Source organism: Pan troglodytes, chromosome 1, assembly GCF_028858775.2.
Source record: "Pan troglodytes isolate AG18354 chromosome 1, NHGRI_mPanTro3-v2.0_pri, whole genome shotgun sequence".
Lineage (NCBI taxonomy): Eukaryota > Metazoa > Chordata > Mammalia > Primates > Hominidae > Pan > Pan troglodytes.
Window position 1 is genome coordinate 43,814,017 of NC_072398.2, and position 23,092 is coordinate 43,837,108.

At 51.5% G+C, this 23,092-nt stretch overlaps 1 protein-coding gene across 7 annotated transcripts in view; it reads right to left on the minus strand.

Moving 5' to 3' along the window:
- The window catches only part of TMCC2 (transmembrane and coiled-coil domain family 2), a 45,437-nt gene that overhangs the window by 5,444 nt on the left and 16,901 nt on the right, over positions 1-23,092 (minus strand). Inside the window, exon 1 of one of the 7 annotated variants that reach the window (XM_009441281.5) lies at positions 21,239-21,423. The exons of 4 other annotated variants lie outside the window; for them this stretch is intronic. In XM_009441281.5, coding sequence (XP_009439556.1) covers positions 21,239-21,310 — 72 coding nt within the window. In that variant the 5' untranslated portion in view covers positions 21,311-21,423. Of the gene's footprint in view, positions 1-10,568; positions 10,771-11,538; positions 11,834-21,238; positions 21,424-23,092 lie in introns of those variants that run through there. 2 more of the 7 variants (XM_009441280.5, XM_016937127.4) reach the window with 2 other exon arrangements.

Here is a 23,092-nt window from a genome sequence, read left to right on the forward strand (position 1 = left end):
GGCCAAGGGAAGCAGGGACCAGTTTGGGGGCCTGAGGCTACTAGCCGCCCAGCTTTGCAGAGGGTGAATGCGTAGGAAGGAAATGACAGCCCCCTTCACTCCCCACCAGGCGGGCAGGCTTCCCGACTGCATCAGGAAAGGAGAAGAGAGACTAAGAAAGGATGAGGGGGAGGGAGAGAAAGAAGGAAAAGGTCGCAGGAGATAGGAAAGATGGGAAATGTAAGGTGGGCTGAAAGCGGGGAGGCCTGAGACCTGCTCCCCTGGTGCCTGGTTCCTCTCAGCCTGTTGGAGGATCTTTCTGTCCACAGCTGAGTCCCCAGTGTCTTATCGCCATACAACAACGGAAGCAGCAGGAAATGGCTCAACCCCATGTATTTTTACACACAGCACACCCCAAGCAAGGCTGGGTCAGATCATTTGCCCTTAGTATGTATAGGAGGGGGCAGGGGTGTGGTCAGATATATGTGGGGGAAGGGGTTAAACACAAAGAAAGTGGCCCGGTCACATGCACCAGAACTGGAAACGGTCCCTGCCAATTACAGGCATAAGTCACTTGGCTTGATTCTGCCAAGGTGCAAAGTTATTGGAAAACACAATTGAAAATAATAGCCCTGCCAAACTCAGGAGCCAGGGGAGGGCGGCTCCTCTGTGGGCTTCCACTGGGGCTTTTCCAGGTTACACTTCCCCCTGGGGATGCTGTGGACAACCACAACCCCATCCCTAATCACTCCTGAAGTCAGGACTTCCCTCTTATGTTTGCTTTGGGTCTCCCCTCATCCCCCCTTGACCTCCCAGCAGGTGCTCATACCTTCAGGACTCTGCTTCTCAGAATTTCTGACCTTTCATACCCACAGTCTCCCTTAAGTGATCTGCTCCAAGGTCTTAACTGTCCCAGTAGCCTGACTTAAAACCCTAACCTGCAATTAGGCTGCTTCTTCCTGCCTTGTTCACTGCAGTGACAGCAAAAAGCCCATCTCTCCATTTTCCTGACCTTCAGTGTCCTCGCCGACAAAAAGGGGGTAATCACAGCTACTCTCAGGTCTTTTGTGAGAGCTATACAAGATGACGTCTGGCAAGCTGGCATAGTGCGAAGCATACAGAAGGTGCTCATTAAACGCTGAGTCTGAATCTAGGCAGCGTAATCCCTTTTTTCCCCTGGGAGAAAAAATGCCTGCAATCAAGCTGGCCTAAATTTATTTCAGAGATTATACCAACAAATTTATTCCGTATTGCTAGAACTACACAAAATTAAGGGTTTTTTTTCTTTTGGTTTATTTTTTGTTTTTTTTTGGAGACGGGGTCTCACTCTGTCGCCCAGGCTGGAATGCAGTGGGGCCATCTCAGCTCACTGCAACCTATGCCTCCTGGGTTCAAGTGATTCTCCTGCCTCAGCTTCCTGAGTAGCTGGGATTACAGGCATGAGCCGCCATGCCCGGCTAATTTTTTTGTATTTTTAGTAGAAATGGGGTTTCGCCATGTTGGCCAGGCTGCTCTTCAACTCCTGATCTCAGGGGATCCACCCGCCTCAGCCTCCCAAAGTGCTGGGATTACAGGCATGAGTCACCGCGCCCGGCCCAAAATTATGTTTTATAGGCAACACATGGCCTTTGATGTTACAAGAACTTTTTTTTTTTTTTTTTTGAGACAGAGTCTCGTTCTGTCACCCAGGCTGCAGTGCAGTGGCGCAATCTCGGCTCACTGCAAGCTCTGCCTCCGGGGTTCACGCCATTCTCCTGCCTCAGCCTCCCGAGTAGCTGGGACTACAGCCGCCCGCCACCACGCCCGGCTAATTTTTTGTATTTTTAGTAGAGACGGGGTTTCACCGTGTTAGCCAGGATGGTCGCGATCTCCTGACCTCATGATCCGCCCGCCTCGGCCTCCCAATGTGCTGGGATTACAGGCTTGAGCCACCACGCCCAGCCCAGAACCTGTCTCTCTTAGAAAGCTGCTGCCCTTTCCACAGATGCCCAGCTCTCTTTCACTGTCTTCTTGGGAGAAAGAATATCTAGAAAATGGGTTCTGGGGCCAGGTGCAGTGCCTCATGCCTGTAATCCCAGCACTTTGGGAGGCTGAGGCGGGTGGATCATGAGGTCAAGGGTTCGAGACCAGCCTAACCAACATGGTGAAACCCTGTCTCTACTAAAAATACAAAAATTAGCTGGGCGTGGTGGTGGACGCCTGTAATCCCAGCTACTCAGGAGGCTGAGGCAGGAGAATTTCTTGAACTGGGAGGCAGAGGTTGCAGTGAGCCGAGATCACGCCACTGCACTCCAGCCTAGGCGACAGAGCGAGACTCCGTCTCAAAAAAAAAAAAAAAAAAAGAAAAGAAAAGAAAATGGGTTCTGAGTCTGGCTGCATCACTGCCATTTGCTCATCTTTGTAACAAGGACAGATCTTTGTAACAAGGACAGAGTCTGTCCCAACTACTTAGGGGGAGAGTGGGAGGAGCTAATAAGAAATGGATGTGAAATGCTGTGAAAAGCAAAAGTGTTTTAGGACTATACAGGAGTGTAAAATAGCAAAGTCTCCACCTGCCGTGGCTGCTTCCTAGCAGCTTGGCTCTCTCCTCCCTTGATTTGGCATCTTTCTGGCTTACAAATGGAAAAGCAGAGTTGAAGCTGGCTGTGAAATCCCCATTAATGAGAGGAGAAGAAACACTCCTGGGAAAAACTGCTGGGGCCTGATGGTGGGTGCAGAGGCCTGGGCTGAAGCCCTGGCCCCCTTGCCCACCCCTCTTCTCTACCCTAGGACCCAGACTTGAGCCTAACAGTCCTGCAGCAGGACACCAGCTCCTTCCATCCCTCCACAGAGGCCTGGACACCTCCTTGGTGACATGAAGGTCTGCAATGCCTGCATTGAGCGGGTCAGTCTCCAGTCACAGAACATATCCCCATTTTATTCTCTTCCCTGTGGAGGACTCAGCTCCACTGGCTTCCAGAAAGGTGGCATATTTTCCCTATGGCCTCTAGGCTCTTCTCTTTTTCTCAAATTCTAAATGTTTGGACAAAGGATAAGGATAACAATTATAGTTAGCCTTCTGTATCTGAGAATTCCACATCCATGGATTCAACCAACCACGGATTAAAATAATAATAATACAAATTTTAAAATACAGGGGCCAGGTGCAGTGGCTCACACCTGTAATCCCAGCACTTTGGGAGGCCAAGGCGGGCAGATCACCTGAGGTTAGGAGTTGGAGACCAGCCTGGCCAACATGGTGAAACCCTGTCTCTACTAACAATACAAAAATTAGCTGGGTGTGGGATGTGGTGGCGGGCACCCATAGTCCCAGCTACTCAGGAGGCTGAGGCGGGAGAATGGCGCGAACCTGGGAGGCGGAGCTTGCAGTGAACCGAGATCACGCCACTGCACTGCAGCCTGGGCAACAGAGCGAGACTCCGTCTCAAAAAAAAAACAAAATTAACTGAGTGTGGTGGCATGTTCTGGTTGTTCCAGCTACTCAGGAGGCTGAGGCAGAAGAATCACTTGAACCTGGGAGGCGGAAGTTGCAGTGAGCCAAGACTGCACCACTGCACTCCAGCCTGGGTGACAGAGACTCCGTCTCAAAAACAAAAAAAAAACAAAAAACAAAACAACAGTGTCACACTGTTTTCTATTTTCATAGTATTTACATTGTACTAGGTATTGTACGTAATCTAGAGATGATTTAAAGGGAGGATGTGTGTAGGTTCTATGCAAATACTACACTATTTACTGTATGAGACTTAAGCAATCTGGAACTTTGGTATCTGCGGGGGGTCTTGGAACCAATCTCCTTCAAACACTAACATTTCTTGACATACGTCAGACTTGTCTCTAAGTGTTTACACCTATTAATTCATTTAATCCCAGTATTAACCTCACAAGATGGGTAGCACTATTATTTCCATTTTACAGGAGAGAAAACCAAGGCCTACAGATGTAACTTGCCCAGGACTACACAACTAGTAAGTAAAGAACCTAGAATATAAATCCTGTCTGGCTCCAAAACTCAGGGCCTAACCTCACCTTGGAGGGCTGGGTAGCTCTGACAGATCCACAGCTTAAGATACCTTTGGCTGGGAGAGCTGGCCCTCTGCCACCTTTTCAGGAAGCAAGAGTCTAATCAGTGGTTATCAACCACAGCCCAGCCTCACTCCACAGCAATGAAATTGGAATTTCATACAGCTAAGACTGCAGGCTTTTTTTGTTTTTTGTTGAGTCAGAATCACTCTGTTGCCCAGGCTGGAGTGCTGGAGTGCTGGAGTGCAGTAAGGTAATCATGGTTCACTGCAGCCTTGACCTCCCCAGGCTCAAATCCTCCCACCTCGACCTCCCCAGGCTCAAATCCTCCCACCTCAGCCTCCCCAGTAGCAGGGACTATAGGTACATGCCATCACACCTGGCTAATCTGTGCATTTTTTTGTAGAGAAAGGGTTTTGCCATGTTGCCCAGGCTGGTCTCAAACTCCTGGGCTTAAGCAATCCTCTTACCTTGGCCTCCTAAAGTGCTGGGATTACAGTTCTGAGCCAAGCTGCACTCGGCCAGACTGTGGGTTTTTACACCCTGAGAGAGCAAGGAAAAAGAAAGGAGTTCTCCCCAGCCCCGTCCTGCCTTCTCCATATCTGAGGGCATGCAAATCCTTAGAAATGTCCAAATATTGGCCATAGCATTTAAAATCACCTCTGAAGACATCACGGTGACATCTCCAGCCTTCCTCACTGGAGGTAACCCTTAATCTCACTGGTCTCCATGCAGACTCTACTTGCCCACCCAGCCCCGTCTCGTGCTTAGGGGGGTGTGTGTGTGTACCTGCATGCATGTGGGCAAACCTCAGAACAAGAGAGAGAAGAGGTTTGTGTGTGTTGCGGGAGGCGGTGGGGGGTGCTTGAGGGAACACTCTGTGGGAGATACCAAGATCCTGTTTGTGGTTTTTGCTTTCGAGGCTGGAACACCTCGGCAACCACTTCCATCTGAATTAACTCCCTTCAATAACACCCCCTGCCAACCAGAGACTTTTACTACTGACTCACCACGAGATCCTAGTTGAGACTGAGCTCATTCCTGCTTGTAGCCTGGAGCCCAACCTCAGGAAAGCATCTAAGAGCTTCTCCCCACCACCAGCCTCCTCCTTAGATCCTGCAGTCCCCAACTCCACCCATCAGGGATGCAAAGAAGGACACGGGGATGTAGGCAGAGTTTGCCTGGAGCCCCAGCCTGCACTGAGACACTCCTCAAATCAAGAATGGGGTAGCCTCCCTCTGGGGCAAACCTCACATTTATCTCACTCGGATCTGCCTTCTTCACACACAAGCTGACCAAACCCAGGAAAGGTTATTTCAAAGTTTGGAGAACAAGGGAAACACCCTGCATGCTAACAGGAAATAGCAGACATCCCCCCATCCTTCCCCTCCAGGATCTTTAGTCCCTGCCCCTGTCCCTGGAGGAAACCCAAGACCTCCAGATCCCTGAGAGGCTGAGCTGTCTAGTTACAACTCTGAGAAGCAGAGTCGGAGCTGGCTGGGAAATCCCCATGAATGAGAGAAGAGACACTCCTGGGCCTGGTGTGTGGAGGGGGCCTTGGGCTGGGATCCTGGTCCTCTTGCTAGCCCCTCTTCTCTACCCCAGGGTCAAGATTCCAGCCTGGGAGTCCTGCAGCAGGACGCCGGCTTTTTCCTACCCCTCACAGAGGTTTACAATGCCTGGGATCTGCTGTTGGGTCTCCAATCACAGAACATCACTTTGCTCTCCTTCCCCGTGGAGGGAGCTGGCGTGTCTGAAGAAGGTGGGGAGCTCTCCATGCCCTGCCTTCCCCAGCACATGTACCCAGGGTGACAGCTACCTTTCAGGACTCGATGGAGAGAGGGCAACCAAGGTAAACAGAGCCAAGGAGCTGGTAGACAGATAGGGACAGCTTTAACAAAGGAAAGATTATGCTTTAACAAAGGAAAGAAAATTAGTGAACAAGAAGAAAAAGATGAGAAAGCTGTTCAGAGTGCTGGAACAGGACAGAGGGTGAGAAAAGGAGAAAGACTTGCCAAAAAGAACAGCCATGAGACAGGATACAGGGTCTGCGGAAGGTAAAGGAAAGGGCTTTAAAGTTGGAGTTGGGCACTAATTTAGATCCTGGCTCTGTCACTTACCAGCTGAGAGCTATCAGGACGATGAGATGAAACACTGAGTAAAGGGCATAAAGCAGGTGCTTAGAAACAAATACGAACAAATTAAGAGACACTTCACACCCTTAGAATGACTATAATAATTTTTTTTTTTTGAGACGGGTTCTCACTCCATGGCCTAGGCTGGAGTGCAATGGCATGATCGTGGATCACTGTAGTCTCGACGTCCCAGGCTTAAGCAATCCTCCCACCTCAGCCTCCTAAGTAGCTGGGGCCACAGGCATGAGTCACCAAGCCCAGCCCCTAGTAATTTTTAGAAAGGAAATAAGTGGGCTGCACACAGCGGCTCACACCTGTGGTCCCAGCACTTTTGGAGGCCAAAATGGGAAACTTGCTTGAGTCCAGGAGTTTAAGACCAGCCTGGGCAACACAGCAAGACCTGTCTCTACAAAAAATAAAAAAACAGCCAGGTGTGGTGGTGCATGCCTGTAGTCCCAGCTACTCAGGAAGCTGAGGCAGGAGGATGGCTTGAGCCCAGGAGTTCGAGGCTGCAGTGAGCTATGATCACATATACCACTGCACTCCAGCCTGGGCAACAGAGTGAGACCCTGCTTCAAAAAAAAAAAAAAAAAAAAAAAAAGGAAATAAGTGTTGGTGAGCATGTGCAGGAATTGGAAGCTTTCTGCAACATACCTAAAACATAAAACAGCACAGCTGATGTGGAAAACAGTTTGGGAGTTCCTCAAAAAGTTAACATAGAATTACTTTATGACCCAGCAATTCCACTCCTAGATATTTTCAATTCCCAAACGAATTGAAACTGAGTATTCAACACTCATTTGTACACAAATGCTCATAGCAGCAATATTCACAATAGCCAAAAGGTGGACATAACTCAGATGTCCATTAACTGATGAATGGGTCAACAAAATGTGACATTTCTTGCAATGAAATACTATTCGGCCATGAAAGAAACAAAGTGCCGGTAATGCTCCAACATGGGTGAACCTCAATAACGTTAGGCTAAGTGAAACAAACCAGACAAGAAAGGCCACATAATGAATGATTCCATTATATGAAATATCCAGAACAGTTAAATCCACAGAGACAGAAAGCTGATTAGTGGCTGCCAGGGGGCTGGGGTGGGGGTGGGGGAAGGAATGGGGAGTAACAGCTTAATGGGTACAGGGTTTCCTTGGGGTTGCTGAAAATGTTTAGGAACTAGATGGAGGTGATGTTTCAACAATTGGGTGTGGAAGGCCAGGGTCCTCCACTGGCCTGGGCCAGAGCTCCCACCATTGTCCATTACAGAGTGGGTATGCAGGAGGGTCTCTGGGTCCTTCAGCTCACTGTGTCAGGTTTAGTAGAGCAGCAGCTCTTCCTAACACACTCCTAATCCCCCTGTCGTGCAGCTGGTTGACTAAAAAGACCAGATCACTCAACTCCCAGTCACCAGCAGGCAGAAATGCCCAAGGTTCCCCAGCCCAAAGCAGGGCACAGGTGGGCTACACAGGAACCACTGCTCCTCTCTCCAGACCATCACAGAGTCCTGTTTGGCCCATGCCACCCAGCTCCCTATCCATGCCCAGCCACCAGCACCACACCTGGAGTTGTGGCCCCCACACCATGACCTCCTCACCCCACCCCATCCTGCCTGAGATAGGCTGGCCACTCCACAGGTACCTGACTCCAGATTAATCCTTGTGAATGGGCTGGGCAAGCTCTAAGAGGAGAACCGTGGAGGGAGAGTCATACATCTTCCATGATCCCCCTCCACACCAGAATGCCCCCTGCTCAGGGACCCTACCAGCCAGGGCCTTACATCTTGCTCTACACAAAGGCTGAGGGCTGAGAAGTGCTGACGAATGTCTGGATGAGCCAGAGCTGGGACGTTCTCTCAAGTGTCCAAGACCCAACTTTCCCTATTCCTCTTCCTGCTCCAGTGAGATCTACCCTCAGCCCACGCACACCTGGGGGCTCCCCTCCACATGGCCTTGGTGGCACCCCGGACTCACCTCCCTGGCCCCTTTCACAACACTAAATGAAGCTGGATTAGGCTCTCTGCCAGATTATAAGGAGCTGCCGGATCAGGGCTTCCCAGCCCTGGCTCCCGTGGAACTTCCTGGGGTTCCCACCTCCTCCCAGGGCCTGAACTCAGTGGCCTCGTGTCAACCCGGCCCTGGACATGGGACACCGGTGCTTCCTCTCACACACTAGCCCAGCAGCCTGGATCCCCGATATCCAGGAGGCACACAGTAGACACTGTTGGAACAGAAAGTATCCAGGCTTAAGTGAAGCTGTGTGGAGGGAGGGGAAGGGCACTAGCTATGTAAATTGGAAAATGTGAATCGTGGTTCTCTTTCTTCATAATGTAAATGGATTAAGCAGTTTTCAAGATAGACCACAGAAACAGCTGCCACTTGCAAGGAACATGTGCTCCACACCTGTGCTCCCAGCTGCACGAGAGAGCTGTACCTCTGACCCTCCTCCCTCTGAGGCAGGCAGCCCCTTCCCAGACTCGCAAAGAACCCCTGTTAGGGTCCCCACAGCAGGCTGACAGGGAGGAAGGGGCCTTCTCATGTTAGCCATCTGCTCAGGAGTTGGAAAGACAATATAAGGTCACTCTTAGATGGAAAAAAAAAAAGACAAAGAAAAAGCTTTGGGGGTTCCTATGCTTCCCTTTAGGAAAGCAGGGCAGCCCAGTCATCCTGACAATGGAGTCAGGTGTCAACCCTGGCTTGTCTATGGGTCTCGACAAGCAGGCCCAGGCCTGTGCAGAACACCGCCCCTGGGAGCAAGGTCTGGGCTCCCAGTGGGTCAGAGCCCAGCAGGCGAGTGCGGCCCCGGGGCTGGCAGGCCTGGGTGACTCAGCAGAGATGCTTCAATCTGCTGACTGCTGCCCCGTGACTCTGATTTCAGTGGCCCTCTCGGGATAAACAACGCTCAGATTCCCTTTTTCTATCCATTCTCAGATGGAAGGGGAGGTCAACCAGACTAGGATGGAGAGGAAAGCCTACAGCCAGCTAAAATCCTTCAACCCGAAGAGGTCATGTGACCTTACGGTAAAGTTGGGAGAGAAGGAACCTGACATTTCTTGTACCAACCCAACATTCCAGCAAGAGCAGGCTGGAAAAATTATTCCAACCCTTGGTCCTGAAGTCGGAGGCTTTCCCCATTCCATTTTTTCAACTCAGCAGGAATAGCCCGGTGGGGCTGGTGGCTCTCTGCCTTCCTGGTGAGGATATGTGGGTAACAGGAAGCTGCTCACTCCAGCTCTGGATGTGTCATCACAGCTGACCCGGGTGCTCCCAGGTGGGCAAAGGGGTGGGGGTGGAGAAAGAGCCTACCTATCGGTTTAATTGGTGCCTGGGAGCCTAAGCGGCTTTTCTCAAGAGGGCAGGCACCACGTGCTCAGACACTGAACGGGACACATGTGGGGCAGTATGGACCTGAGTCAGTTCACCATGGGCACAACGGGGTGACAAAACCCCTGTAGCAAGGCCCCAGCTGCCACATGGGGGATTCGAAGGGCAGAGCATGCCCTCAGTAGCTTTAAAAGGCATCTCGCTCTACTACAAGGGGATTTCAGGTGCAAACTACCGAGAGACAAGGAAAGTCACTCACTCATCCTTTCAAGCAGCAACTACTCATCTCCAGGCAGTGCAGAGCCAGCTGCCTATCATCAGCTGACACCAGGTAGAGGCTTCCACCTGCCACCTCCTGTGGCCAGCAAGTTCTTCCTCCTGCCCTGACCCTAAGGGCTACTCTCTTGTCCTGGTGGAGACATCCCTCTCATCTAACCCTTGGCTTCTAGCCCCTTCCATTAGGGCCACCCCTCAGTTCTGATGAAAACTACATCCTCCCCTCAGTGTCTGCCCTGTGGAGAACAAAGCCCTTTTGTCCAGTAAATGTCCTGCACCCTCCTCATCTCCTCACACCCACAGATCCCATTTGGGGCCCCGAGCTCCCCTCTCATATTCAGGTCTTCTCCATTGTCCATCCTCTGAATTCCCTAAAAACTCTCAGTACCCAAACATTTTACTCCTTATGGCCTCTCCCACTGTCTCCCTGGGGTCAGCACTCACTGGATCTTCACAGTCCCCATTCCTGTCACTGTTTCTCCACAGACACAAGCGACCACAACCAGGAACACCCCTCCACTTAATAAGGTGTCTGGGCCCCAGCTGAAGTGCCACATAGCCACAGCTTCTGGAGGCATCTCTGCCAGGGTTCACCTGCCCTCCTGCACAGGGCGCCCACATCCAACCCCAGGGGCTCTCCCAGCATTTGGCAGCCTAAGGCTCCTCCCTTCTCCCACCCACAAACAGTTCTCTATACCTGGAGGAGAGCTCCCTGAGAGACTGGAGTGTAAGCACAGCCCACCTGACTAACTGCAGAACAGGCCTTTTCCCATCCCCCACTCCACCCCGCCCGGTGAAATTCTCTCCTTCCACCCACCAGACGCCTCACCTGTGTGGGCACTGTTTCCCGAAGCCGTGCCGGTGATGAGGTGCCCGGGGCTCTGAGGCCCCAGCTGTCTGCGGACTGTGTCAGGCCCCCGGGGTCACAGACCCTGGGCAGCACTGGGCTTGCTGCAGGAAGTCGGGGCCTGCGAGCAGGTGTGCCTGAGTTCCCAGGCTCTGCAGCCGCCATCTCCAGACTGAGGTACAGCCTGGGGATTAGGGGCGGATTGCTCTGGGAGATTTCCCCCTCCCCTGGGGCTCACGGGCTGCTCCTTCCCATCTGGCAGGAGACAGGGAGGATCACCGAGCGCGGGAGGACCGAGCTCTGATGAGATGCCCCTCCCCAAGTCCAGCTGTTCCACTGTGAGTTGTGTGCATAAGGACACCCAGGTGTGACAGGCATCAATGAGGAGGGGTGGGGGTGGGGGGCAAAGGGGGTTGAAAGGGATGTGCACGAGGACACATGACATGTGCACCTGCATCCTTCAACCACCCAGAAGACAGACACTCCACCTCGCCCCTCCCATCTCACAGAAATGCCTCCCATGATCAGAAGCTCCTCTCACAAACAGAGCAGTCTCATGGATTCGGAATGGAAGTGAGCCTCCTAGCCAGCCTTCCAGGATAGGAAAGAGCTCTCCAAAGCCAAAAAGACTGGAGCCTGGAGGGGGGCTCCCTGGCAGATCCTAACACAGCCAGCTCCAGCCAGAGTCCTCTCCTCCTCTCCCTGCTGCCCTGCCCGTTGGCTTAAGGCACCATCACTTCCAAGGCAGTTTCTCTACTCCAATAACCACCTGGAGGAAGCTGACAGCAGCCAGCCTCACCAGGGGAATTCTTCTGCCCTGAGATCCTGTCCCAGAAATCCAGTCTCTGCCCTGGACACCAATGGCCACTTCTGCACTAGCTTCTGCTTCCCAGTCTCTGCCAGCATTGCCCTGGCAAAAACACCCAAGATAAAGCACAGATGGGAAACTCACAGCAGTCTCTTCCTCCTTGGACTTCATCTTGACAGTGCCAGCAGGAAATTCTGTGAGTGGCCAGCAGAGGGGGACAGAGGTCCACAGTTGAGGACAATGAGCAGTGAGCAGTGTCACCGGCTGGCCAGCTGAGTCCTGGGGCCTGCTGGATCTCTCTAATGGCAGCTTCTCACAGCAGAACTGTCGTTCAGAAAGACATGGATTCTGCACCCACTTGAGTCTGGTGAAGGACTCCAGGCTTAAATACTGATGGTCGACACGCATCACGTTGATTGCATAGTCCCAAATTCAAGAAGGTGTGAAGAGATAAGGGCCCAGTGCTATCTCTGGGAGCCAGTGCCAGGGCTTGCAGCCAAAATCACTAAGATCAGGAGTCCTCATACCCTGGGCTCATGGAAACTATACAAACATTTGTGGTTGGCTGATGACTTGGGGTTTGTGAAGAAGCCTGGCAAAGCATATTACATAGGTCCCAATTTCTGGGGCCAGCTCTGACCTGTAGGGCCAGGGAACACTTCTGGCAGTTCCCCTACTTCTGCAAACGATCCCCCTCCTATGGTACTGGATCTTGACTTTATATTTTGGCACCAAGCACTGTTCTTGCATAAGGGTTATTTGTAAATAGGTCTTATGCCCCTATTAAATGATAAGGCAGGGATCAGATCTTATGTTCATCTGGACCATTCACTGTGCCTAGCATAAGACTGATCCTCCCTCAATACTGACATCGTAAAACAATGAAATGATCTACCTCATTTAGCTGCCATGAAAGGCAGTCCAGCCACCGCAGTTCTGTCTCAGGTAGCAACAAAGACAGCTTGGTCTTCTCATACTCAAGATACCCCTTCTTTTTTTACTTTTTGAGATGGAGTTTTGCCCTGTCACCAGGCTGGAATGCATTGACGCGATCTTGGCTCACTGCAACCTCCACCTCCTGGGTCCAACCGATTCTCCTGCTTCAGTCTCCCGAGTAGCTGGGACTACAGGCGTGCACCACCACGCCCAGCTAATTTTTGTATTTTTAGTACAGAGACGGGGTTTCACCACGTTGGCCAGGATGGTCTCGATCTCTTGACCTCATGATCCACCCACCTCAGCCTCCCAAAATGCTGGGATTACAGGCATGAGCCACTGCACCCGGCCAAGATACCCCTTCTCTGCCCGCTCCAGGCTAGGCCCCACCAAGCTAGGATTTTTTTTTTTTTTTTGAGACAGGATCTTGCTCTGTCACCCAGACTGGAGTGCAGTGGCACGATCACACCTCACTACAGCCTTGACCTCCCAGGCTCAAGCAATCCTCCCACCTCAACCACCTAAGTAGCTAGGACTACTGGTGTGCACCACGTCTAGCTAATTTTTGCAGAGATGGGGTTTCACCATGTTGCTCAGGCTGACCTTGAACTCCTGGGCGCAAACGATCCACCTGCCTTGGCCTCCTAAAGTGCTGGGATTACAGGTGTGAGCCACCATGCCCAGCCCAAGCTAAGATTTTAAACTTTTTCTTATTAAGCAGAGGAAAAGGAAGAGAAGGCAGTGGCAGCAGGAGACAGGTGGAGAGGGGCCGAGTGAGCTGAGAGCCCTGGGGTTCACTCTGCATGGTAGGTCTCTCTGTGCTTCCCGGGATCAGGAGGGCTCAGAAGCAACAGAAAGAGTTTCCTGCAAGGCCATGCTGCACCACCAGAATGAACTGGGGACAGCTGCCCCCAACACAGGCACCTGGCAGCTCCCTAATGGAAGGTTATAGCTCCACTCCAAGAGCGGCTTACCCATCAGCACAATAACTGAACAGCAGGAAAACAGGGGTTCAGGAGGGAACCAATAGTTCACTAGGAGAAAAGTAGCAAACAAGAACCAGGGAGATGTCTGCCAGGCAAGCTAGCAGGAGAGCAATGCTTTTCTAAGCCTGCTCTTGTCTTTATACATGAGACGTGTTCCCAAATCTGCCAAGGATGCAGAGCTTCCTGTGGTGGGGGTGGGGAACAGATAGCCCAAAGCATGCTGGCATGGTGGGAAAGTCCCTGTAGAGCCCTGGGCGTGAGACTCACTTCCATGCTTTCTAAGTGACCTTGGTCAAGTCACTGTAGGCGCTGAGACTGTTTCCACAAATGTGATGGGAGGACAGTGTAAAGACAGGGGGTTAAGGTGAATGTGTCTGGCAGGAAGATGTGCCAGAGCTGGGCTCACTGGGCACTGGATGAGCCTTTCAGTGGCCCACAGAGTGCTTGGGAGTCAGAAGACCTGGTCTAAAATCCTCACCCTGCCACTTGCTAGCTGTGTGGCTTCCACGTTCTGTCCGTGCCGCTTCACAACTGTGAGGAGGCAGGAGCAACTACAAAGCAGCAGCTTGGACGAGGCAGCCTTGGAGAGTGAGACCAGTGGCATCAGGAGATGGAGAAGAGGGTGAATGAGCCAAGCCTTGGAGACTCTGTGCAGCTGAGTCTCACTTCTCCTAGCTGCAAATGGTACATAGGACCATTATCTCCCAGGGCCCTCGTGCAAACACATGGCACTTTCTAAGTTTTATTGAAATAGGTGACTGGTCCTGAAGCTCCCTCACCATGGATGTATGTGCACATGCATACACAAACCACAGTATTCCAGACAGTACCTGGAAGACTTGGTCTGAAACAGAAAAAGCCAAAGAAGTAGCTGCCCTCAGGAGCAAAGAGAGTGGCAGGCACACCTGGGAAAAGCTGCCAAGGGCACTAAAGCAGTGGGCTCTGAAAGGACACCACTTGCAAAGCAGCTCTTCTTTTGCAAAGAAAAGGAGCTGTGGAGTAAGCCACATCACTTGCACTTCTTGGTCAGTCTTGGACACCCCTGGGGCGCCTCCTCTCTGGCCTGGCAGAGATGGAGGCCACATCTCAGTGACACAGAGTGGTCACTATCAATTCACAGGATGGGCAGCTGAGCTGTGGCAGGGGGTCTCTGGCTTCACTCTTTCCACCCTTCCAAGTTAAGCCTGAGGCGGGGGTGACAGATGGGCTCTTGTCAACTGAGAAGGGTGGACTGGAAGGAAGCCCAGGTCCTGGGCACAGGCTCTTCTCTCTGCACGTCTGGAAGGTCTCAGCCCTTTTACTGGGTTCCCCTTAGTTTAGTTTTTTCTTCCATATCCTTCTTTCTCTTCCCTTAATTTTTATGCCATGCCCCTTCTTTCTTTAGTATTCTTTAAATCTTATTTTTTTTATTTTCTCTTCCTTTGCCTTGCTGTTATTCTTCCATTCTCTCCCCACTGCCCTTTTAAAATCATCTTATTTTTCTTGCTTTTTCTTGTAGACACAGGGTCTCGTTCTTTCCCCTAAGCTGGAGTGCAGTGGTGTGATCATGGTTCACGGAAGCCTCAAACTCTGGGGGGCTCAAACGATCCTCTGCCTCAGCCTCCCAAGTAGCTGGGACTACAGGTGCATGTCACCACACTCAGCTAGTTTTATTATTATTATTTTTTTTTTTTTAAGAGAGACAAGGTCTCACTATGTTGCCCAGGCTGGCCTCGAACTTCTGGCCTCCAGTGATCCTCCTGCCTTGGCCTCCCAAATCACTGAGATTACAGGCATGAGCCACTGCACCTGGCCTACTTTTCTTTCTCTTAAAAAAAAAAATCACAAACCACACATTTTGAAGGGTGGGAAACTGGAGAAGTCATAGGCTTTAGGAGCAAAGAACCACGCTGAAAAGCAGCTAAATTTAGTAGCTTAGAATACAAGGTGAGGCCTTAAAAAAATTTCAGGCCCCAAATGTGCTGTGAAAATCTCCCAGTGAGGATTCCTCTTTGAAAGGCTGGCGGTTTCTTTTATGCTCACCAAGCCTGCTTGGAAATGGAGGTTTGGAAAATGGTCATCTTTCAGAGGTTCCCTCCCCAAGTATTCACTTTCAGATCCAGCCAGAAGGTGCATCTTCTTAGAAACACATGTGACCAAAGAGCTCTGCTAACCCCCAGGGAAATGCGAGAGGAAGGATAATATTCTTCAGCGTGAACGGCAGCAACCCAGGTGGGCATGCTTCCTAGGAATACGTGGATAGGCACAGCTGTGTGAGCTGGGAAAGCAGACAGATCAGGCCAGAGTGGAGGAAGCTGCAGGGCAGCACCCACATGCACACACCAGGGCACCTTTCAGCTGCTTCCAGGGACGGAGCATGCCATCTCTCCTGCTGGTCCTCTGCCCGTCTAATGCCATAGACACTCCTGTTTAGGTAGTCCTTCTTGGGCACAGACATGAGCCCAGATGTTGGGCAGTGAACAGAACCACTTACATAGGTCACTTTTGTGGCAAATCAAAATCTGTAGCAGGCAGGTAGGAAAGACGGATGATTTCATGCCTTTATAGTCACTCTCCCTGGAGGAGGTTTTACTGGGAATAGGCCCAAGAGAAAGTGACCCGGAGAGGAAGCCACATCTCCTTTTTGGGCAACTTTTAGGAAGCAGAGCACCCTCTACCCCACCCTATTTGCCAGGAATAATTTGGAATAATTCCTTTCTAAAAGCAGAGGATTGAAACACCAAATTCTGGTGTGCTCCTGCTGACTCAAGGGCTCAGAGCATACCATGAGCTGATGTGACTAAACGAGAAATGTGTGTGAACGCATTCTGCAAACTGTAGCATGCTGTTCAGCTGACTGTTGATGCCAGGAAGGCTTTCAAAAGGACATGAGTGGCACCTCTTGGGGGGCATGCCCATAAGCCATTGAGCCCCTGAGAAGTCAGTGGACAGGCACAGGGCCCAGATTATATTTGGATCTGAAGCTACCTTCTCAGGCAATGAAGAAACCTTATACAATGAAGTTAATGTTACAGAGCACTTGTCTTTCCAGGGCAGGATTCGCCTTTCCAGCTGCCCAAAGGAGGCCTCCTGGTCACAGTATCACCTCGGGTCTGATTTAGCTCTTGCTGAGCCTGCTGAATTATTCACTAGCTATGGACACTAGCTCAGCTCTAGGGTCCCAGTGGTGGGGTATCTGGAGAACTGTAAGGAAGAGGAAATGGAAAGGAAGAGTGAGAACTCCCAGAATCAGACCTGGAGGGGGATCAAAGAGGACAAAAGCAGAAGCGGGCAGGAGGCCTCTAGGTTGGCCTCTGGAAGATTTGGGAAATGGGCTAGGGGTCCAAGAGCCTGTCCCTGGACAGAGAAGGGAGGTAGGAAAAGGCTGTCCCCAGAAATGACACTCACTTCCCCCAACTCCCTGCTGCAGCTCAGGGGAGCTTCTGATTCCCTAGGAGCCTAGAAGGAATGCAATGGGGTGTGTACATTCAGTCATTCAGTTTTACTTCTATTTCAGAGCCCTCTGCTCTGTGGGGTATACAGAGAAAGCCCAAAATACGCCTATGAAAAGAAGAGGCAGAAGCAGGGATCAGGTTAATGATACTGTATTTCCATTGCCTCATCTGGCACCCCAGAGGGGACTGGGGTCACGTTTCTCATCTCAGGGATGTGGCAGATCCAGGGAAGAATGTGCTGGGTAGCCAGGGAGACCTGAGCCAACTCCCATGACCCAGCCCACATCATCAGTGCCGGCTCCTTGCCGTCTGGAACCCGATGACAGACAGCTCCTCTTGCTGACTGCTACCAGCTCTGGCATAGGGGTCTGACACCTGAACCCTGAGCGCACCTTCCCCTTGGGCAGGCTTGGAGAGCCCAGGCAGATACCTGGCTGGCCTCTCCCACCTGTGTCTGCAGACAGACAGCTTGTTTCCCACCAAGTTTTGCCTGAGCTTACGGACAAAGGCGTCAACAAGGCATGACCTCACATCTTGGCTAGGTAACTTGGAAGTTATCTAATTTTGCCCCCTCTATCCTGGTGATTTCTGTACTCCCAGATGCCAGAGTTAATCTGGAGAATACTGGATATTTTCTTTTTTTTCTTTTTCTGAGACGGAGTTTCCCTCTTGTTGCCCAGTCTGGAGTGTAATGGCGCGATCTCAGCTCACTGCAATCTTCACCTCCCAGGTTCAAGCGATTCTCCTGTCTCAGCCTCCCAAGTAGCTGGGATTACAGACGCCCACCACCACGCCCGGCTAGTTTTTGTATTTTTAGTAGAGACGGGGTTTCCTCATGTTGGCCAGGGTGGTCTCGGACGCCTGACCTCAGGTGATACGCCCACCTCGGCCTCCCAAAGTGCTGGGATTACAGGCACGAGCCACCGTGCCCGGCCGATATTTTCAATCTAGAAAGAAAGTCAGTGGGTGTTAGTGGGGAAAAGATGCATAAAGGCTAATTCTGGAGGCCAGTTACCTGCTGGCTGATTCTGTCTGAAAAGTCAAGAGGACACTGCAGCTTATGATCTCTGGTGTCAGAGCTTTAGGTCAGAAACAGAGTCCTCACTTTGGGCCCCTCTCCTAATCAGACAGGACCCCTACAAGGCAAGGGCTTCACCTGAACATGAGGAATTCAAATCAGACTAAAGGAAGAAACTTCCCGGATCTCCAGGCACAAGAGGATATACAGCTGTGCTGGGACCCCAAGGCCTCTGGGTAATAGGGGCTGTGAGTCACTGAGACAGGGAGCAGCAATTCATGGCAAATCACACAGCTGCCCTGCCCTGGCCTGGCGAGCCACTGGCAGCACAGGCACGGCCTTGAAAGGCTCCTCTGAGGCTGCTGGTCTGGCTGCCTCTGGCTCTCCCTCTGCCCAAGGGACCTTTCCATGCAGAGAGGAAGAAAGAAGGGCAGAAGAGATGAGATGGGATGGAGGAGGGGAACAGAGGAGGCAGTTGCCCTCCACCACTCCTGGGCGTGAGGAAGGGCAGGCCGGCAGAGGCTGGCGCATGTACCTGCGTGGTGGTGTGCTCAGAAGGTGGATGCATTCGTGTGAACAGGCAGAGTGGCCCGTCTGGGCCCCTTCAGCCTCCCATGCAACCTGGCCTACAAGTTCAGTTATACCAGGGGCCCCCACGGCCGGCTGGCTGAGCGGTCATGTTTGGAAACCTCTCTCAGCAGAGCCCGCCCCACCCACCTCTGAACCAGCAGACTGCCAGACATAAACAAACCAAGGCCCCTGGGCAGCTGCCAAGATCTGTCTTCTTGGCAAGAGCCAGGGGTTGGGGGGGCCCCTCACTCACCATCCTTCAGAGTAAACAGGGGTGCTTATTTATGCTGGGGCAGAGAAGAAATCTTGTTGGATAAATCTGGTGTGGGAGTGGACGGAGAGCACAGGGCATTCAGAGTCTGCTCTCGCTTAGGTGATGGGCTGAACTCTACTGGTTTCCCTGTCTGGAGCCTGGAGATAACACCATGAGGCCACAGGGAAGCATCCAGTCAGGACGTTGTCATCTCTCCACCCTCCTCACTTCACCTGCAGCACGACTGGGGAGATCTTGGCCCTCTCTTCCTTCCTGCCTGCTCTCAAAGTGGGGCCTGTCATAAGAGTCCTCCTGTCCCCAGCACCTCCACAGAGTCTCCTGAAGCTGTCCAGAAGCCCTCCCAGCTCTGCCCGGTGCTGCTTCTCAGCCACATTGCAGGAGGGGAAGGGGTGAGCAGGACATAGTCAGGGGTTGGCTGGCTGTAAATCCAGCACTCCTGTGCTGCGTCCCCTTCCTGACACTCCATGCACAATCCCAGGGATCAGCTGGGGAGAGGTTCTGAACAAGGAGAGAAGGGATTGATGCCTAACCAGGCTTGGGAGAGATGAGAGAAGGGGAAATACAACCCTCTGACCCTAGGTTTTCCAGGAACTGCTGTTAAAAAAAAAAAAAAGAAGAAGAGGGAGAAGAGGGTGGGGACCTCATCTGTTTTCTGAGGAGCCAGGTGGCCCAACGCCATCTCCACTGGACGTATAACCAGTGGTTCCCTCTCTAGTCTCCGGGGCTTGTGCCTCCCAGAGGTTAAGGCAACACATGGATGGAAAACCTGCATTCTCTAATCACCTGCCAATGCCCAAGTGCACCCACAATTGATGGCAATTTTTTCCCCACTTTACAAATCTAAGACATAGAGAGCAGTTACTTTTCTGTGTCGCATACATACTAGAAAGCAGAATGGCGAGGCTGAGATGACGATTTTTTTAAAATGGAGATGGGGTCTCAATCTGTCACCCAGGCTGGAGTGCAGTGGTGCAATCACGCCTGACTGCAGCTTCAACCTCGTGGGCTCAAGTGATCCTCCCACCTCAGCCTCCCAAGCAGCTGGGACTACAGGTGCACGCTACCACACCCGGCTAATTTTTAAATTATTTTTGTAGAGACAGGGTCTCACCATGTTGCCCAGGCTGGTCTCAAACTCCTAGGCTCAACTGATCCACCCAAATCAGCCTCCCAAAGTGCTAGGATTACAGGCAGGAGCCACCTTGCCCAGCCAACAATGTTTTGTTTTTGTTTTTGTTTTTAAACAGGGAAGTAATTGAAGGCACAACCTCAAAGACAACTAAGTGGATCTAGCAGGAATAACCAACAGCCAAATTACCATCACCAAGGCTGAGCTGCTTCCCTGGACCGTGAGCCCCTATCTGTCCCCCGTCACACCCTGCTCCCTTTGGGGCTTGAGGTCTCCTACTTTCTTGGGGTGGGGCTGGGGTGAGCCTCTCCAGGACAGCTGAGGAACTTTAGCTGCCTCCAGGGTGTTTCGGTAACTCAACCCTGCCAGGGCTGCTCTGGTCCGAAAGCCAGCTGGTGAGTTCTAAACAATGGCAGGGGGTGTGGGGAGTGGGGGAGGCTTATGAATTAAAAATAGATGCTAGTAACCGCCAGGGATCTTGCAGAGAGCATGTGGGGCTGTGTTTACTAGGGAGAGAAGAATACCTCCTATTCATGCCCAGAGATCAGGGCAGAACCACTACTGCTTCTCACACCAGCCCAGGGCCTCTGGGTCTGGGGGAGTCAGCTGACAGAGCAGGGTTTACCGATGGCTGGAAGACCTTTTTCCTCTGTGACAGGGAAGCAACCTTTCTCTCCTCAGGACCCCCAGGGCCACGCCCATTCCTGGAAGGACAGCTCCAGGTCAGGAAATCTACGCAACTGAAGGGGAAATGGCAACCAAGAGATAAAATCATCCCGCTCGGGCTGAGGCAAACCTGCTCTCCATAGACTTTGCATAAAATGGTCCCCAGCCGGGTTCAGTGACGTCACCTCTCAGATGAGTCTTGGGTACAGACTAGGATCCCTTGTCTCCCTGCCAAGACCTAGCTGGGTGCCATAGGCAAGCAGTCTCTTGATTCCTCTAGGCCTTAGTCTATTCATCTGTAAAATGGAGATAACACCTGCTCTGCCAACTTCACAGGTATGTTATAAAGATCAACCAGGCCATACACCTAACAAAGCTGAGGGTTCTAAAGAAGGATATAAAATAGTCACAAGAACAACCATTTCCCCCATGATCACCCTGAACCCAGGGAACCGTCCCCTCATCAGGTCACCCAAAGTGTCTGGGTCTCGTCTTCCATAAGCAGCAAAAAAAAGAGTTCCTCCCTCCCATCTGGATATCTTGGGCACAGTGAGCCACATGGCAGAGCCCCACAGAGAAGCTCCCCAGCTAATGAGCCTGCCCCACTTCCCCCAGGCCCCTGCAAACATCCACAGTCCTTCACCAGCTTCCGACAGTGCCCACTGCCCACCCCAACGTCTTCCCCCTGCTCAGGAGGTCTTCATGGGAGCCCTAGGCAACCAAAGACAGCAAGGTTCACGTTTTCCCTCCTCATAAAATAGCTGCATACCAGAGACTCCTGCTTGACAGGATTTTTCTAATTTGATTTTTAAAATGTATTCATTGACTCACCCATGAGAGGTGGGCCTGGCTGCCTCTACACGCAGAGTGTCTGCTCATTAAGGGCTGAACAACCTGGTTCATTCTGCTGGGCTCCTCCAGCTCTCAATTTCACAAAGCCACGCCACCCTTTTAGCCAACGCGTGCAGAGCTCCTCACTCTGAGAACAGACTTCTCCCCAGTGGAGGCTAGGCTTGCAAATGGTTCAGTCCCATCATTTTAAATACTATCTATATGCTGACAACTCCCAAATTTATGCCTCTAGCTTGGATCTCTCCCCAGAACTCCAGACTCGTACAGCTGACTGCTTATTTGGCATTTCCACGTGGATGTTTAATAGCCACTTCAAACTGAAGGTACCCCAAACCTAGCTCTGATTTCTGCCCCCACCGCCCGCCCCCACCTCACACCTCTTGCCAGGTACTCATTCTAGTTGCCATCTTCCTTGACTCAGTTATTGGCCATTTCTTCTTTCTGGCTGCCAGGCTGCAAATCTGTGAACCACATTTGACTTCTCTCTTTCTGTCATGCCCACATAGAATCATCAGAAACCTTTGTGGCTTGATCTTTGAAACCAATCCAGAATACAGCTACTCCACCCCACCCCCAGAGTAGTTCAACAGCTTCTGAACCAGATGCCCTGCTCACGCCCTGTTCACAGCACTTCGGGAGGCTGAGGAAAGTCAGATCACCTGAGGTCAGGCGTTTGAGACCAGCCTGGCCAACATGGTGAAACCCCATCTCTACTAAAAATACAAAAATTAGCCAGGCGAGGTGGTGAGTGCCTGTAGTCCCAGCTACTCGGGAGGCTGAGGCAGGAGAATCACTTGAACCCAGGAGGTGGAGGTTGCAGTGAGCCGAGATGGATGACAAAGTAAGACTCTGTCTCAAAAAAAAAAAAATTGGGATATCTTCACCTGGCTTAGCTATCTCACAGGATTGCTTTAATGAATTCATGAAATGATGTCTACAAAAGCACTTTCTACATTGGAAAAGTGCAAAACCAAACCTGAGCTGCTATAGAGTGCCAGGCACACGGCATACACACAAATGCTTGTTGAATGAATGAACATCCAAACATTTTCAAATGTAAACATGCACAAGAACTTGAGAAACAGTCTGTGTTGATGAGAGGACAATTTAAAACTGTACGTGGAGATGGATCTGCTCTGGTGATCATCTAAGGTAAAAACAACTTTATATCTGAGTTTCCCTTGGAACTCTGACGCTGGAAAATCCACGGGGACTCACATCCCCCAAATGTAGAACTGTTTGGTCTTCCATGATGTCTCCTCTCACTTCCACTTGAACTGTCTTCTCTTTCATCCGCCCTCCTACTGGACCTTCCAGACTCCTCCTTCCACAACAAACAAGCTGCCTCCTGCCCATAGTCAAGCACTTGGGCCGCTGCAGGCTCTTACTGCAGCTCCACTTGCCCTGGAGCCCTCATTAATTGCAGTGATTTTTTCTTCCTCTTCCTCCCTCATTTTATGCCCTCTGGAGATGGGACCAGCATTCTACTGTACTCAGTGTTGCTTCAGCCTGGCCTTCGAGGTCCCTGCCATTGCACTCTTCTCCCCCACCCTCCAGTCATCAAAGAGACCTGCTGCCCTCCTTCCTGACCACTGTCCAAGGGGGCATCTCCATGTCATGTGGACAGCCCATCCCACAACCTAGCCTCTCAGCTCTTGCCACTGCAAATTATCTTTCCATTCATTCCTTGTCTGTCATGCTGTATGAGTATACTCTGACCTTTGTCTTCCCTATCCCACCCCCCAAATCGTAAACTTCAATGTCCTCTCCTGTCTCTCTCACTCCTCTTTATTCTTAATGTACCTGCTCCCTCATTCCCTCAGTACCCCCATC